This window comes from Sus scrofa, chromosome 7 (genome assembly GCF_054392235.1).
Source record: "Sus scrofa isolate SSC_HxYL_T2T_F1_AM1 chromosome 7, Sscrofa_HxYL_maternal_Yorkshire_Landrace_v2.0, whole genome shotgun sequence".
Classification (NCBI taxonomy): Eukaryota; Metazoa; Chordata; class Mammalia; order Artiodactyla; family Suidae; genus Sus; species Sus scrofa.
The window spans coordinates 20,642,188-20,659,244 of NC_139389.1; the positions used below are offsets into that span (position 1 = coordinate 20,642,188).

The following is a 17,057-nucleotide window of genomic DNA, read 5'->3' on the forward strand; positions in this document are numbered from 1 at the left end:
ACAGTGTTAAATGAGACCATTTACACAGAATTGGGAAGATGGTAAGGAAACCACAGATAGTCTGGAGAATCCCAGAGCTCACAACATAAAGGCCAAAAAAAGGTCTGAAAGAATAGAGGAAGAGGAGAAGTTGACAGATGTTTGGAGAGGGCTCTCTGCTAGGAGCTGTGAACTGTAGAGGAAGGATCAGTCACCTGCAGTGCCCACTGGGGGGAACCTTAAAAGATAAACACTCCTTCTCCCCATTCTCCTGCCTCCAGTCAAAATCCAGCAGAAGCCAGTGGACAAAAACTGTGGGATGCAAACCACCTAGGTCAGCCTCCTGGGGTCTGAGCAGGATGGAGGAGAGTAGAACACAGAAAAGAGCACATGGACAATATCCAGCCCAACAAATATAAATTAATATTCATTTTCTCAAATAGAAGGAATCATCACCCTAGTGAGTTTACTGCCCTCAATTAAGAGTTTCTAAATATTGTTTCCTGTTTCGAGATCCAGAAACCATGAATCTAGCCTACAGGCTCCCAAACAGCATCTCCTCTCAATACACTGTTAATTCTTTAAAGATGATGACTTTGTTCTTGGCTACCATTTTATTTGAATTTCCATTCATCATATATTTTCCTCAAAAAGAAATTTGAGTAAAATAAAGATCTCAGATCTGAAAAGAGCCACAGCAAGGAAAATTCCATCTGTTGGTATTTCCATCACTGAAGTCTTCTGATTTATGAAATAAGATGCTTAATGACTTTCCATCCAAGGTGGGATAACTAAGAAAGAAAAAAGACATGGCATCAACATTTTAAATAGTGCTTCTCTGGTTATAACCATAGATGAAATCATTATTCATTACCTTTATAAATGAGTGAGTTTCCTTTCTTTGGCCCAGTCTTGGACATCTGCTTCTCCAAATATAAGGTAGAAGATAAGTCCTAATGCGTTAATGGCAAAAGACAAGAAGAAGATATTCCTCCACCCAAATTCAGGGTCCTGGGGAGACAAATTTTCCAGTAAATATTACCCCTTTCAGCCCTTTTTCTGTGAAATTCATATTAATAGTTTAGAAGACAATGTTCATTAGTGGGTTTTATGTAGAAATTCATTTCCTCAACACAGCTTAACAGTTGGATGGAAAGAATTTCAAAATAGATTCAGAATCTTCTTCATAAAATGGATTTAGGGATGTTTACAAATAACCTCCAGAAATGCATTTGTCAGTTTATAAAGTGCCATACATTTTCTCTTTTGCATGAATCATGAAAACATAAATGTAATAATAACATTTCTTTTTTAAATGCAAGAAGAATCTTGCAAGAAGATTGTGGGCTTTTGAGCTAGACAGGCCTAAGAAGAATTCTGATTTTACATCCTCTCAGTAGGACATTTTCTATCAGATTTTAACTATTAGAAAATGAGGCTAATTTTCATTTTAATAATTGGTATAAGAATCAATGATTAAATAATATTACTGCATATGAAATACTTAAAATAATACCTGCATGTGTCAGATACTTAAATATGTTTGCTTTCATTATCTCTTTCTTTTTGCATGGTTATGTGAATGAAAATTTCAAAGTGTTGCAAAAGATATGGCAAGGTATATATACTCAGGGACTCATTATCTTCTTACATGACATCCATGTGGCTGTGTGATTTCAAAGACTGTATATTACCAGTGAATCGCAAGTTAAGTGCTTTGGCTTCAGAATGAGTAAAGACGGAGGTCATGAAAGAAATTGTTCTGTATTTTTCTTTGCCAAGCTGATCTTCATGATAAAGTTATCCACAATTTAATTTTATTATCCAAAATGTGAAAAAAGGAGTTCCCTTTTGGCAAAGTGGGTTAAGGATCTGGTGTTACTGTAGTGGCTCAGGTCATTGCTGTGGCACAGGTTTAATCCCTTGCCAGGGAATTTCCATATACAGCAGGCACAGCCAAAAAACCAAGGCAAAAACCCCCACAAAATGTAAAAACATTTTTTTATGCTATTATCATTATGAATGGATTTGGCAGAGTGTTTTAAGAGTCCTGGATAAGAAAACTTCACCTGATTGAGGAGAAATCCACTGATAGTGGGTACCACGACAGCAGAGATCTGTGCAAACGCCCTGGAGGCTCCCATGAGAAAGCTGGAATGCCTGTGGGTGACAGGAATGTGTTCCAGGCTAGATCCACAGATTCTTGGCAGTATCCTTCAGCCCTGCTCTGCACATGAATCCATCATATAGTAATCCTGTCAAAAAGGACCTGCTCTGTGTATCTTCAATGAGAGGCGCTAAGACAAATCAATAAACCCCATCTCCCACATACCTGAAGAAATGGTCACAGGCAATCAGCGGTCTTTGACCATGATTCATAATTTCACAGAGTTTGGGGCTCCTGGAAGGCTGCAGGGTAAATCTTTTGCAGAAAATATAAGAATGAGAGTGGAGATTACTGTCTTACCTTGGGGCAATGTCTAAGGCATTGATGTACATCCCTGGCTGTGACAACAGGCTTAGTCCAGAGGAGAGTGTCAGAAGGCACACTGCTATGATGTAGTTGGAGGCAGCATAGGGCAGAACCACAAGGAGTATTGAAGAGGGGATACTTCCTAAGGAATGAGGAACAGACAAATTGAACAAGATACATCTTTGGCTGTTGTAGGCCTCATGAATTATCAGAACTTTTGGTCCTGTTCTTACCTAGAACTGTGGCAACTTTCCTCACCGTAACAAGCCTAAAACTCTTGGTCAGAAGGAAATCTGCCAGGTAGCCTCCCAGGATACCAATGACCCAGGCAGTAATAAAAGGAAGGGTAGACAGAAACCCACTCTGAGGGGAAAAAAATCAAATAAACCATCACAATAGAGGCTGCGAGACCACACCTTGTATGGATAAAACACTAACAGTCATTCTGACAACTCTGAAATCATACTTTCATAAGGAAATCGGTAGCATCTTCTATCATACCCTCAGAAAAGCTACTCAGTGACTCTTAGGTTATTTCTTGGTAATAAAAATTTTTCTTTTAGAATGATTTCTGAAGGCAGAGTAATTCTCAAGTCATGTAAACAGGAGAAGGGGTTCGAGGGAAATATACTCACATCTCTGATATTGATGTTGAACACAGAGCTGATGTAAGTTGGTGTGTATATAATCATTGTGTTGAGTAACCACTGATGGCCGAAACAGCAAAAACATATGGACCAGAGGGGCAGAGATCTAACCATAGCTTTAATGGGAAGAGACTGCTTAGAAGAGCTGACCTGAAAACAAGTTTACTGATAAGAAGCATAAGATCTGTGACATGCTCATACATTCATTCTTAGTCACCCTGCTAAATCCAGATGCTGACACAAGCTCTCTGGACAAAGCTGGAGTTTTTATGAGTACCTGTTGGGCCAAGGAGGATGTGATATAGTCTTTTTCTACAGTGTTTATCCAAGGGTGAGTGACAGGGTCATCATAAACCAAAACAAACCAGGGAAGGCAGCAGACACAGCCAACACCTCCTGCAAGCAGAGGTAAAGTTGGTAGACGTCTATGGGAATTTCTTTTACATTAAGACATTTTCTGATATAGATCCTGGGAAAAGCCCGTATTTATCTTTGTTCCTCTGTATATATTTTTTCATTTTGGCTCCTTTTAAGATTTGATCTTTATACTGGTTGTGTATAATAGCCCCTTTCCATCTCTCAAAAAATTCACATGAATATCACTGCTTTCTAGAATCCATTCATTTACATTTCTTGATTATTTCTGTATAGAAATCAGAGACCTTAGGAATGGCAACACCGGATCCCTAACCCACTGAGTGAGGCCAGAGATCAAACGTCCATCCTCATGGATACTCGTTGGATTCATTTCCACTGTGCTACAACAGGAACTCCAGCAATAAACTTTTTTGATGCTATTGGAAATGGTACTGTTCTCTTTAATTTAAATTTCTGATTCTTTCAACTATTGTCTGTCTAAAAATATCCTTATTTTGCCTTTGTTTTTGAAAACTTTTGTCTTTTGCTCTAGAACTCTATGTTAACAGGTTTTTTTTTTGTTTGTTTGTGTTTGTTTGTTTGTTTTGCAGTATTTGAAAGATGTTGTTCCACTGCCTTCTTGCTTGCATTGGCTTTGATGGCAAAGTTATAGCCATCTTTATCTTTGTTCCTCTGTATATATTTTTTCATTTTGGCTCCTTTTAAGATTTGATCTTTATACTGGTTGTGTGCCATTTGATTGTGATATAACTTAGTGCAGTTTTCTTCATGTTTCTTGTGCTTGAGATTCATTGAGCTTTTTGGACGTGTGAGTTTATAGTTTTCAACAATTTGGAAAATTTTCAGCCATTATTTCTTCAGATTTCTTTCTGTGCCCCCATACCACTCCTCTCCTTTGGGCACTACACACCTTACTGATGTTCTTATTTTATTGGTTTTTTTTTTTTGTGTGTGTGTGTAGTTCATTCTGAATAGTTTCTTTTTTTTTTTTTTATGTTAGCTTTGACTTTTTTTTTTTTTTTCCCACTGTACAGCAAGGGGGTCAGGTCATCCTTAGATGTATACATTGCAGTTACAGTTTTTTCCCCCACCCTTTCTTCTGTTGCGACATGAGTATCTAGACATAGTTCTCAATGCTATTCAGCAGGATCTCCTTATAAATCTATTCTAGGTTGTGTCTGATAAGCCCAAGCTCCCGATCCCTCCCACTCCTATTGCTATTTTTTTCTCTTTCAGATTCCTTTCCCACATAGATTATCACGGAATATTGGGTAGAGTTCTCTATGGTACACAGCAGGTTCCTGTTGGGCAATCACTCATATACCTCAGTGTGATATGCCAATCCCAAACTTCCAATCCATCCCTCCCCAAACCCACCCTTCCCCTTTGGTAACTATAAGTTTGTTTTCAAAATCTGCGAGTCTGCAAATAAGTTCATTTGTATCCTTTTTTACAATTCCACATACAAGTGATATCATAAGATATGTCTTTCACTGTCTGACTAACTTCGCCTAGTATAATAATCTCTAGGTCCATCCATGTTGCTGCAAATGGCATTGTTTCATTCTTTTTTATGGCTGATTAATATTCTATTTTGTATATGTACCACATCTTTTTTTAATCCATTCTTCTGTTGATGGATATTTAGGTTGTTCCATGTCTTGGCTATTGTAAATAGTGCTGCAATGAACACTGAAGTGCATGTATCTTTTTGAAATATGATTTTATCTGGATAGATGCCCAGGAGTGGGATTGCTGGATCATATGATGGTTATATTTTTAATTTTTTAAGGAACCTCCACACTGTTTTCCATAGGGGTTGTAGCAATTTACATTTCCACCAACAGTGTAAGAGGGTTCTCTTTTCTCCATACTCTTTCCAACATTTATTGTTTGTTGACTTTTTGATGATAGCCATTCTGGCTCACTGTAGTTTTGATTTGCATTTCCCTAATAATTAGAGATGTTGAGCATCTTTTTATGTGTTTTCTGGCCATCTGTATGTCTTCTATTGTTACTTTTCAGTTCATTAATCTTTTCTTCTGTATATCATCTGTCACTAATTCAATCCTTATATTGTGTTTTTATCTCCAGAAATTTGTTTTAGGGTCTTTTAAAAATATATTTTTCATGTCTCTACTTAACTTTTGAACAAATAGAGTTATGTTATAATATAGTTATAATAACTTTTCCTTTTTTCAGCCATACCCATGGCATATGGAAGTTCACAGACAGGGATCAAACCAGTGCCACAGCAGTGACAACACTGGATACTTAATCACTGTACCACAAGAAAACTCCCTATAATAACTGTTCTTGTCTGCTAATTCTAACACTTGTGTCAATTCCGGGTTGGTTTTCAATGATTATTCTCCTTATTATGGATTGTGTTTTCCCACGTTTATCCATTTCTGGTGACCCATGGTTAGAGCCAGACATTACGAATTATACCTTGTTGGGTGCTGAATATTTTTGTATTCCTATAAATATTTTTGAACTTTGTTTTGGGAAACAGTTAAATTATAGGGAAACACTAATCCTCATAGGTCTGGCCATCATCATTTTTTAGAGGGATCCATGAGACTGCATCCCATAGAGCTAATTATTTCTCACTATTTAAGGAAAGACATTTATGAATATTCTGCCCAATGACCTAAGCATTATAAATTTTTAAAGTCTCTCTTATGGAAACAGGCACTAGCCCTGATTCTTTATAAGTACTGGACACTATTCTTTCATCTTTTCCAGTGATTTTCCCCTGCCCTGGCCTCAGATGATGTCTTCATACACATACCCTGATCAGTGCTTTGCTAAGTATCAAGGGTTATCTGCTGATAACCAGGGTTTTCTCTGTGCATAATTGCCTCCTATTAGGCACTTTTTCCTGCAAACTCTACCTGCCTTACTCCTTTGGGGCTCTTAGCTCTTTTCCCTCAACTCTGATTCTTCCATCTCTCACAAACCACTGTTCTGCAAATCTGTCCCCTTCTTCCTGCTAGGGTAGCAGATTTTACCCAATAACTTTGTGTTAGGAAGGCATCATGGTGGGTTAATAGCATCATAGAGAGGAGGACTTCCAAATTCTTCACTGGTATAATTAAAAGAATTAACCTACTTCTTTAATTCTTTCCTACTATTACATTATGACATTTTGTCTTACTAGGATTTTTCTGTCTTGACTCATTTACTCCAGAAAAGTACACATAGAGAGATACTCAGAAGAATCTCCCTCAACATGAAAACCTGAGAATGAAGAGACAGCAGCTTACCAAAGATATAGAAGACGAAAGGCCACCCAAGGACTTGACTGATGAGACCACCCAGGAGGACGGCAATGCAGCTTCCCAGCATCATTCCTGCAAAGAGAGGGTAAGCTGTGGTGCTTTGGACTGCCAGCTGAGAGATGCCTACGGAACGATGGATGACTTGTTACAGAGCAGTATCACCAAGAGATGAATATAGTAAAATACATGAACTTCAAATTTGTGATTGAGTTTATATGTTCTCCTAAGGCCCACTTTTTTGGCAGTTCCTTAGATGATAACCGTGCTTCCTTTTATGCTATTTTATTTTTTAATTACACAACTTATATAACATATGCTTATTTTAAAAATAAATTACAAAGCACCAAAGTCCCCTGCACCTGCCCCCCAATCCATGCCCACTCTTCTCTCTAATGTTAGCTATTAGCAAAAATGTATTATCTGAGGTATAATTGTATACCTTGTCCTCTCTGCACACACATATAATATATATCCATATACACATGCATTTCTTTGTAAATGCATTTATATAATAAGTAGACAGAAAGCTTAATAGATTTGTCTATGGATATGCTAATAGCACTGTTTTAATCTCCATGGCTTTACAAAGTATTCTCATATATAGTGGGGTACATTTCCCTTTTACAACTTTTTCAAAACTAGGCTATATTTTTTTTCTTTTTCTTTTTCTTTTTTTTTTTTTTTTTGTCTTTTGGCCTTTTCTAGGGCCACACCCGCAGCATATGGAGGTTCCCAGGCTAGGGGTCTAATCGGAGCTATTGCCGTCAGCCTATGCCAGAGTCACAGAAACGCAGGATCTGAGCCATGTCTGAAACCTACACCACAGCTCACAGCAATGCCGGATCCTTAACCCACTGAGCAAAGCCAGGGATTGAACCCACAACTCCATGGTTCCTAGTCAGATTCGTTAACCACTGAGCCACTACAGGAGCTCCTTTTTTTTTATTTTCCAGATGAACATTAGCATCAACTTGTCAAATTTCATGTATACGTATGTGAGTTATGGAGTTCCCTTATGGCACAGAGGGTTAAGGATCCAGAGTGGTCACTGCAGCAGCCTGGGTCACTGCTGTGGCATGGGTTTGATTCCTGGCCTGGGAAATTTCATATGCTGCAGGTGCAACCAGAAAAAAATAGCTATGTGAATTATTATTAATTTTAAATAAGCAGGCTCATAATGAACCTATTGTTCTGTGACATTTCTTATTCAGCAATTGTTCTTATAAATATTTTTTTGTCACTGAATTTCTACCTACAGTGTTATTGTTACTTCTGATATAAACTATCACTTCTGAACATAAACAGAATTTATTTCTATACAGTAAAATATCATTAGTAGACTTACTTAAATCAAAGACTGTGCATTTTTTATTTTGACAGATGCTACCGAAGTATCCTGCTAAAAGGCCATACCAAATTAAACTGCCAACAAAGATTATGTTTTTCCTCATCTCTTGACAACACTGGGCATCCTCAAAGCTTCTAAATATAGTTTTCCAAATATGAATGCAAAACAGTAGATCATTGTTTTCTTTTTATAGTGAAGTTGAATATTTTTTCCTATGTTTGTCATATATGATCCTTGGGTTAAAGGTATACGTGTGTGTGTGTGTGTGTGTGTGTGTGTGTGTGTGTGTGTGTGTGTGTGTGTGTTTCCATTACCTATGAGACCTGCCTCAAATATGAGCTATCTTCTGTTTGGTCTGCTTAGTCTTCCTTCCTTAAGTTTCTGCGCTCCTTAAGTGGTTACAAGGTTTCCTGAATAGATGTGCTTTTGTGGGGCCTTTAGAGGAAGACACAGTACATTTTGTCCTAGAGGCTGGCAGTACCTGGGCCCTTTCACTGAGGGCAGGGGCCTTTCTGCAGAGTCCTCCTCTAATCTCATGGGCTGTGTAATGCTGTTCACCAATGGTACCTGCTGAGGAACTCGGCATCAGTGGAAATGGCAGTTTCTCTAAGAATTACTGAAGCAGGCAGGTAGGTTCAGCCTACTCCACCTGTTGATAGGTTCCTTCAGTGACGTTTAGTCTGGGCCTCCTCAGACACCATTAGCTCTGTGTTCCCAGAATGGGTTCTGGAGGCCATCTACGGGCCTGCTAAAATACTCCCCCAACACCAAAGACTACGGAGACTCTAGAACTTGCAGTCTTGTAGGTTCCCAAGATTCCTCTAGAAAGTCAATTGACCTATTCCAGGTGCTCTGTCCCTATTTAACAGGAAATGAGAGGAAAGGTAGTTGCCACTTCTATAAAGCCACTGCGTTCATTCCAAATCTTTTAAATTTTCCTTCATGCTTGCCATCTCCTGAATTTCTTGTATTGCATTCTGGGATAATCTCTCAATTTATTTGTCCAATTCACTGATGTCATATCTCTTCACATAGGTATTCTGACCACTCATTTCAATTAAAAATATTTTGATCACTACTGGAAGAGAACATAGGCAAAACATACTCTGACATCAATCTTATGAATATTTTCTCAAGTCAGTCTCCCAAAGCAACAGAAATAAGAGCAAAAATAAACCAGTGGGACCTAATCAAACTGACAAACTTTTGCACAGCAAAGGAAACCAAAAAGAAAACAAAAAGACAACTTATAGAATGGGAGAAAGGAGTGTCAAATGATGCATCTGACGAGGGCTTAATCTCTAGAATATATCAGCAATTTATACAACTCAACAGCAAAAAAGCTAACAACCCAATTGAAAAATGGGCAAAAGACCTGAATAGACATTTCTCCAAGGAAGATACACAGATGGCCAGCAAACACATGAAAAAAATGCTCAACATCCCTGATTATTAGAGAAATGCAAATCAAAGCTACCATGAGATATCATCTCACACCAGTCAGAATGGCCAAAATTAATAAGTCCACAAATAACAAATGCTGGAGGGGGTGTGGAGAAAAGGGAACCCTCCTGCACTGTTGGTGGGAATGTAAGCTGGTATAACCACTATGGAGATCAGTATGGAGATACCTTTGAAAACTATACATAGAACTACCAAATGACCCAGCAATCCCACTCTTGGGCATATATCCGGACAAAACTTGCCTTAAGAAAGACACATGCACCTGCATGTTCACTGCAGCTCTATTCACAATAGCCAAGACATGGAAACAACCCAAATGTCCATCAACAGATGATCGGATTAGGAAGATGTGGTATATATACACAATGGAATACTACTCAGCCATAAAAAAGAACAAAATAATACCATTTGCAGCAACATGGATGGAACTAGAGACTCTCATACTGAGTGAAGTGAGTCAAAGAGAAAGACAAATACCATATGATATCACTTATATCTGGAATCTAATATACAGCACAAATGAACCTTTCCACAGAAAAGAAAGTCATGGACTTGGAGAATGGACTTGTGGTTGCCAAGGGGGAGTGGGAGGGAGTGGGGCGGATTGGGAACTTGGGGTTAATAGATGCAGATTATTGCCTTTGGAATGGATTAGCAATGAGATCCTGCTGTGTAGCACTGGGAACTATGTCTAGTCACTTATGATGGAGCATGATAATGTGCAAAAATAGAATGTGTACATGTATGTGTAACTGGGTCACCATATTGTACAATAGAAAATTGACAGAACACGGTAAACCAACTATAATGGAAAAATTAAAAATCATCATATAAAAATATTTTGATCATATTTTTAATTAATAACAACTGTTTTAAATAGCAGTGTGTTCTTTTTAAATGAATGTCATCTACACATATTCCCTTGGCTCTCTCTGAGGTTAGTTGTTAATACTTTAAAATCTTGTCTTAATTCCTTTATTAATTTCTTTTTCATTTGGGTTGGTTCTTAAAGTTTCTGAGTTTGGTTTTTCTTTTTCATGCTCTTGGTATCCTTCAAATGTTTGAGGATTTGGGAAGGCTAATCCTTATTTATATTTGAGGACATCCCTTAGTCAGCTGTGACTGATTTGGAAAGTCACAAATCAGAGCTTTGTGACTTTAGTCCAAAGTAGTCCAAATCAGAGCTTCCGTTCCCCTATCATTGAATATAAGCTCTGATGAGAAAGACTAATCCTCCGGGGTTGTGAAGGGCTCTAGAGAGACCTAGGGTCAAGCATGTGTGTATACATATATGTGTGTATACATGGCTTGTTTTCTGGACTTGAAGAGTCCCTGGCTCTCCTACCTTTGTTTTCTTACCCGTCACCCATACTTGGGCAAGCTCTAATTTGTTAGCCATGCTCTTTCTGTTTTTCATTTTTTTCTCAAAGTAACTAAAGCCTCTTCCTCCAGAATTCCAGGCACACTGTCTGATAATGCTTCTCATTATCAGAAAGCAGTTCTCAGGACAAGTGAGAGCAATTCCAAAGATTAATTTGGATTCATACCTTACACTGAACACTAGTATAAACTCCAATATGTCAGAAATTTAAATATAAAAAATGAAACCATACATAGTCAATAAAAGCCATGGTTGCATGCTTTTATAACATTTCCAACTATAACTCAAACCCAGAAGCCATAAAAGAAAAGAATGATCAATTTGACTATACAAAAATATATTTTTTAAAAAAATGTCAAAAAATCATTATAAGCAAAGTCAAATCACAAATGACAACCTGGGAGAAGTAACTGAAAGTCATGTCACAGACCAAAGACCCATTTCCCTAATTTATAAATACTTGATCAATATTAAGCAGAAGACAAAGAACCTTGCAATTAAAAAAATTGTCAAAGAACTCATTGCAAGAATGTTGGGTTGTAGTGGCCTCATTTCAGTTTTATGTTTTTACCTGATACAGCAATGCTGCAGAGTCGGCTTCGTTCATGTGGAGGACTCCATTTTTCCCAGAGTGCAAACTGACCCCCATATCCTGCCCCCTGAAATGAAAATAAAGTTCTTGATATGTGGTCCCAAATAGAAATTCATATCCAGCTCATATTTATAAAATATCTGGGTACCAGGTTTAGGCCCTGAAGTATTCGAGTTGCAATGAGGAACACTAGTCCAAGGTTGGCTGCCAGAGGGGTGAAGAGAACGAGAAGTGAGGATCCAAACAAAGAAACACCAACCACTCTCTTTGTTCCTACTCTTCCAGCCAGATATCCACTGGGAGCCAGTGTCAGGATCATGCCATAGTTGATAGAACTAAAGATGATGCCCTGGATTTGAGGGCTCCAGTCATACACAGGGGCCTTAGAGAAACAGAGAACATTTTGGTACACCATTTACAGGACGGCTCTTTCATAATTTAAGAAGCCTCATTAGATCTTTCATTTGTTTTCAAATTACAATTTCCTCAATGAAAACTTTTTAACATAGAGTAAATATCCAAACAAACAAATGGCAAAAACAAGACCACAACTTAGATCTTGCATTGCTTACCCCTGTAGGAAGACTCTTCGGGGAATCATTTGGGTCACCAAATGGGTCAACAGGCAGCCCCTCAGTGGAGTCGTTAAACTGGGACTGATGGTTTGTGCTGTTGACCATGGCTACCATGGTGATGTTCATGACAACATTTTGTGCCACTAGTACGAAGTTGCAGAGATGTGTGACAAAAGCTATTCCATAGCGAGTGGAACATAAGCTTGGAGCTGGAAATATTATAACATTATATTAGTGCTTTCCTTATTGAACCATTGTTTATTTTTCACAAGTTATAATGCAGAAAGGTATCAACTAAGGATTTAAATGGCACTTCTGTTGGCTTTGGGGAAGAAAGATTACAAAAGAAGGGAATCATTGAGATGAGTCAAAGGGTATTTTATAATACGGCTTTATAGACCATGGCTTACTCTTAGGCATTCTGTTCTTCCTTCAATTATGTCTCTCCCATTCCTAGGTTATTATAGTCTATAGCTGATGAAATACTCATATTTAAAAATATACATGTATAATGGAATCACTTTGCTGTACATCTGAAACTCATACAACATTGTAAAACAGCTATACTACAATTAAAAAAAAAACACTCTCTTGCCCAGGTTATACATACATACATACATACACATATAGAAATATAGAGGATATGTATTAAAAGTAATAGTACATATAAACATGTATACATGAACATATTTATTTTTCTTTTTACGATTGCATTTGCAGCATATGGAAGTTCCCAGGCTAGGGGTCAAATCCAAGCTGTAGCTGCTGGCCTATGCCACAGCTGCAGCAATGCTGGATTGACCCACTTACAGGTTCTTAACCCACTGAGCCACAACAAGAACTCCTATGCATACATATTTAAATTATACAATTTATACTACGTGCATTATGTATAATAGATACACAAATACACATATTATACATAACTCATATTTTAAACATTGAAAGAGTTGTTCTTTGATGTAGATTTATTCTCATATTATTCAGTCATTGAGGGCAAACTTTCATTTACATTTTGAAATTAAAACTCTATAAAGATTTTCTCATTAGAGAAAAACTGACACCCACAAACTACGAAAAATATAGTGAAAAAATAGCAGAAAAAAAAATGAGCACAAAATTAAATCATCTGGTTTTGTATTTGCAGGAAATACAGCTATTGCCAGGAAGAAGTTATTGTAATAATGCAGAAGTAGAGAACTGTGGACTAGGTGGTAGCAGCAGAACTAAGATGAAAGAAGATCCCAGAGAGATCGTAGTGTGGGAGTAACCAAATCTTGGGTTCAGTTTTACAGATGGGTTTGGGAGAGGCACTGGAGAGGCTCTTGTTCTAAACAACTAGAAGAATGGAGTTGCTGTTCACTGAGGAAAAGATTCTGTGGGAAAAGTTTGGGGGCAGTGGAGCTTATTATTGGACAGTTAAGACAAAGATGCTTTTTAAGCACCCAAGAGGAGATGTTAAAAACATTTCTGGATATACAATTCTAAATTTTAGAAGAGAGGTAGAGGCTGAGGCATTAACACTGGGCATTAATAACCTATGGCTGATACTTGAAGCCATCATATTTAGGAAATGACAATAAATAGAGAAGATAACCAAGGATGGACTCTAGAGCTCTCCAATGCTTTGAGGTTAGATAAATGGAGAAAAAACTGGCAATGGAAACTGAAAAGGAATGGTTGGTGGGGTAGGAAGGAAACCAGGAGAGTGTGAAGTTCTGGAAACCAAGGGGAAAGGGGTTGACTCCTACAGGGAGGAGGGAGTCAGCAGGTGTGTCTGATACTTCTCACAGGTTGTGTAATGTGATGACTGAGAAGTAACTCATTTAATTCTCACAACAATCCTATGAGGCAGCTACTACTACTATTCCTATTTTACAGGCACTGAGGGGCCAGCTAACAGTATAGCTCAGGTGTCTATGCCCTTAAACACTGTACTGTGTGTATATGGTGGCTTGTATTTCTTGGGATTTACAAAAGAGCCTTTCCCTCAAGATCCTACTCTTTTCTTCTCTTTTCTTTTTAAGTGGAGCAAAAATCTTTGCAATGAATGGAGAGGAAGAGGAAGGAAGAATTTGGAAGAAACTGGAAATATACACTGCAATTAGACTGAGCTCGAAAATAATATCTTTGGGAGTTCCCATCATGGTGCAGTGGTTAATGAAGCCGACTAGGAACCATGAGGTTGTGGGTTCGATCCCCGGCCTTGCTCAATGGATTAAGGATCCGGCGTTGCCACGAGCTGTGGTGTAGGTCCCAGACGCGGCTCGGATCCTGCGTTTCTGTGGCTCTGGAGCAGGCTAGTGGCTACAGCTCTTATTAGACTCCTAGCCTGGGAACCTCCATATGCCGGGGGAGTGGCCCTAGAAAAGGCAAAAAGACAAAAATAAATAAATAAATAAATAAATAAATAAAATCAATCTTTGTAAAGGTTTTCCTTTCTTTGCAAAGGAAGGCTGGATGATAACTTCCTATGCCAAATCAAATTAACTAATAATTTATCTTTTCTTGTGGCTTCTGATTTCCCCAATTTGCTTTGGGATCTTGGAGGCCAAAGGCTCCCGAAAGGAAGTGTCAGCAAACCAGGAGACTAATGGCTCACAAATGGGTGAACACCTGCCTTATGAGACTGCTGAAAGATACACTAGAGGGTGTATTTATTTATTTTAAATTTTGGGGTGGGGGGCTGCACTCATGGCATATGGAAGTTCCCAGAATAGGGGTTGAATCAGAGTTGTAGCCAGCAGCCTATACCACAGCCACATCAATGCAGGATCCAAGCCACGTCTGTGACTTACACCACAGCTCATGGCAATGCTGAATCCTTTAACCCACTGAGCGAAGCCAGGGATCGAACTCATGTCTTCATGGATACTAGGTGAGTTCATTACTGCTGAGCCACAGCAGAAACTCCCTAGATGGTGCATTTAAAAGGCTTAGTCTGGTGCTTACTGCATATTAATGTTCCCTACAGGCTACTATACATGTCCTTAAAGTTATTTGTTTCCTGCATCTATTATGAATGAATTATTCCAGATGTGTCTACTTTGATTGGCACCCATGCCGTCCTGGCTGCTAAATAATTTCAATGGTTACTTCCAACTATATGAAAATGTGTGAGCTTGTATGCATGTATGAGAGTATGTGTCAATGAATAAATATCTTGAAGATACAGTATTTACCTTCTGGAAGAGGGCATCGACACCGTGAATTATGGACTTTTGAAATTTGAAAGTTATATTGAGGAATTCAGTACTACTCTAATCAGAATCCGGGAGACTTCACTTTTTACTTGATGTGACAGACTGATGCCAGGGTGATCCCCAAAGATTCCCATGTCATGGTGCTCACATATTTGGGTAATCTCTTCCCCATGAATTGGGACAGGTCATATGAATTACTTCTAAACAGGAGATGCCACTCCATGATTACATTGCATTATGTGAGACTCTATCTTAGCAAACTGAAGCTAGATACTCTTCTTGTGGACTTGATGGAGGAAGCAGAAAGTTGGAGAAGCCCTCATGGTAACAAACTGTGGGCAGGCTCTTAGACTTGAGAGTGGCCTCCAGCCAAAATCCTCCCACAATCCAGGCCCCCCAGCTGTCTAGCTGTAAGGAAATGAATTCTGCCAACAATCTGAATGAGCTTGGAAGTGGGTGTGATGAGAAAATAGCTATTTTGAGTTGCTGAGTAGGCTTTTACAGTACAGCAACCCTGCTCACATCTAGAGTCTGATATTTGGGTAAGGGACTGAGTTTAGGATTTACAAGTTACTGCTTTGCTTTGACCTGGACACCTTAAAAATAACCACTTAGAGCTGAGCCTGTGAAAAATTTGTGACCTCTATACCAATCACCTTATAATTAGGTGCTTGCTACACTGTATTCTATCTCCTGCTTGCCTGTGACCCAGGGTGGAGGACACCCTGTCCACTGGCTCACTGCAATGACACCCTCCACCTTCCGCCCATTTCTGGCTATCTGTAAGTAATAATCTTGTGACTTTACTTCTTTTGGGTGAATGTACTAGAAGTGTGCCTTCAATCAAAATGATCCTAAGGTTTTCACTTCCCAAAGTGGGAGCTCAGATGCTGAGGGAGCTATAAGCCAATCCCCTGAGGGTGGCTTGTGTCCTCTCATGCAGGTCATAATCTGCATATTCTTAATTTAATAACCAGTTTACAGCCCCCCCAACACAATGTATCTTCCTCAATCTAGCCTCCAGATGAGAATGCAATCTGGCCAACTTCTTGATTGCAACCTTGTGAGACCCAGAGAAGAACCAGCTAAGCCAAGCCATGTCTGGAACTTTAAGCCACAGGAATTATGACATAATAATTGTGTGTTATTTTAGGTCATTATGACATAATAATTGTGGTAATATGGGAGTTCCCATGGTGGTGCAGTGGAAACAAATCCAACTAGGAAACATGAGGTTGCGGGTTTGATCCCTGGCCTCACTCAGTGGGTTAAGGATCTGGCATTGCTGTGAGCTGTGGTGTAGGTTGCAGACACAGCTCGGATCTGGCGTTTCTGTGTATCTGGAGTAGGCTGGCGGCAACAGCTCCAATTAGACCTCTAGCCTGGGAACCTCCGTATGCCATGGGTGTGGCCCTGAAAGGAAAAAAGACAAAAAAAAAAAAAAAAAAAAGATTGTGGTAATATGTTTGCAAAAATAGAAAACAAACGCAGTAAGTAAAAAATAATAAGGACCGACTATATGAATCAGCAGACTACAAGAATTTTTTATGGGGGTGGAGGGCAAATATTGAAAGATATTTGCTTTATAAAGATCTGAAATTTGTCATGAGGGTAAAATGCTAAGACATCATTATACTGAAGAAAGAATAATAAGCCAAAAAAAAAAAAAAATCCAAGGAAGACTATCCACAAAAATCATACAGAAAAGGATGATTGTAAAGGATGTTGAATAA

The 17,057-nt window shown here is 38.6% G+C and overlaps 1 protein-coding gene across 7 annotated transcripts in view; it reads right to left on the reverse strand.

Moving 5' to 3' along the window:
- Positions 1 to 574: 574 nt before the first annotated feature.
- SLC17A3 (solute carrier family 17 member 3) overlaps positions 575 to 17,057 on the reverse strand; it is a 47,361-nt gene continuing 30,878 nt past the window's right edge. For 2 of the 7 annotated variants that reach the window (XM_084967617.1, XM_084967618.1), the window contains exons 3-13: positions 12,119 to 12,330; positions 11,806 to 11,928; positions 11,526 to 11,613; positions 6,747 to 6,833; positions 3,377 to 3,495; positions 3,088 to 3,249; positions 2,686 to 2,815; positions 2,447 to 2,594; positions 2,049 to 2,139; positions 854 to 990; positions 575 to 770 (exon numbers count right to left, since the gene is read on the reverse strand). In XM_084967617.1, the coding sequence (XP_084823743.1) occupies positions 856 to 990; positions 2,049 to 2,139; positions 2,447 to 2,594; positions 2,686 to 2,815; positions 3,088 to 3,249; positions 3,377 to 3,495; positions 6,747 to 6,833; positions 11,526 to 11,613; positions 11,806 to 11,928; positions 12,119 to 12,330 (1,295 nt within the window). In that variant the 3' untranslated portion in view covers positions 575 to 770; positions 854 to 855. Of the gene's footprint in view, positions 771 to 853; positions 991 to 2,048; positions 2,235 to 2,311; positions 2,595 to 2,685; positions 2,816 to 3,087; positions 3,250 to 3,376; positions 3,496 to 6,746; positions 6,834 to 11,525; positions 11,614 to 11,694; positions 11,929 to 12,118; positions 12,331 to 17,057 lie in introns of all 7 variants that reach the window. The other 5 variants (XM_021098417.2, XM_021098418.2, XR_014809769.1 and 2 more) reach the window with 4 other exon arrangements.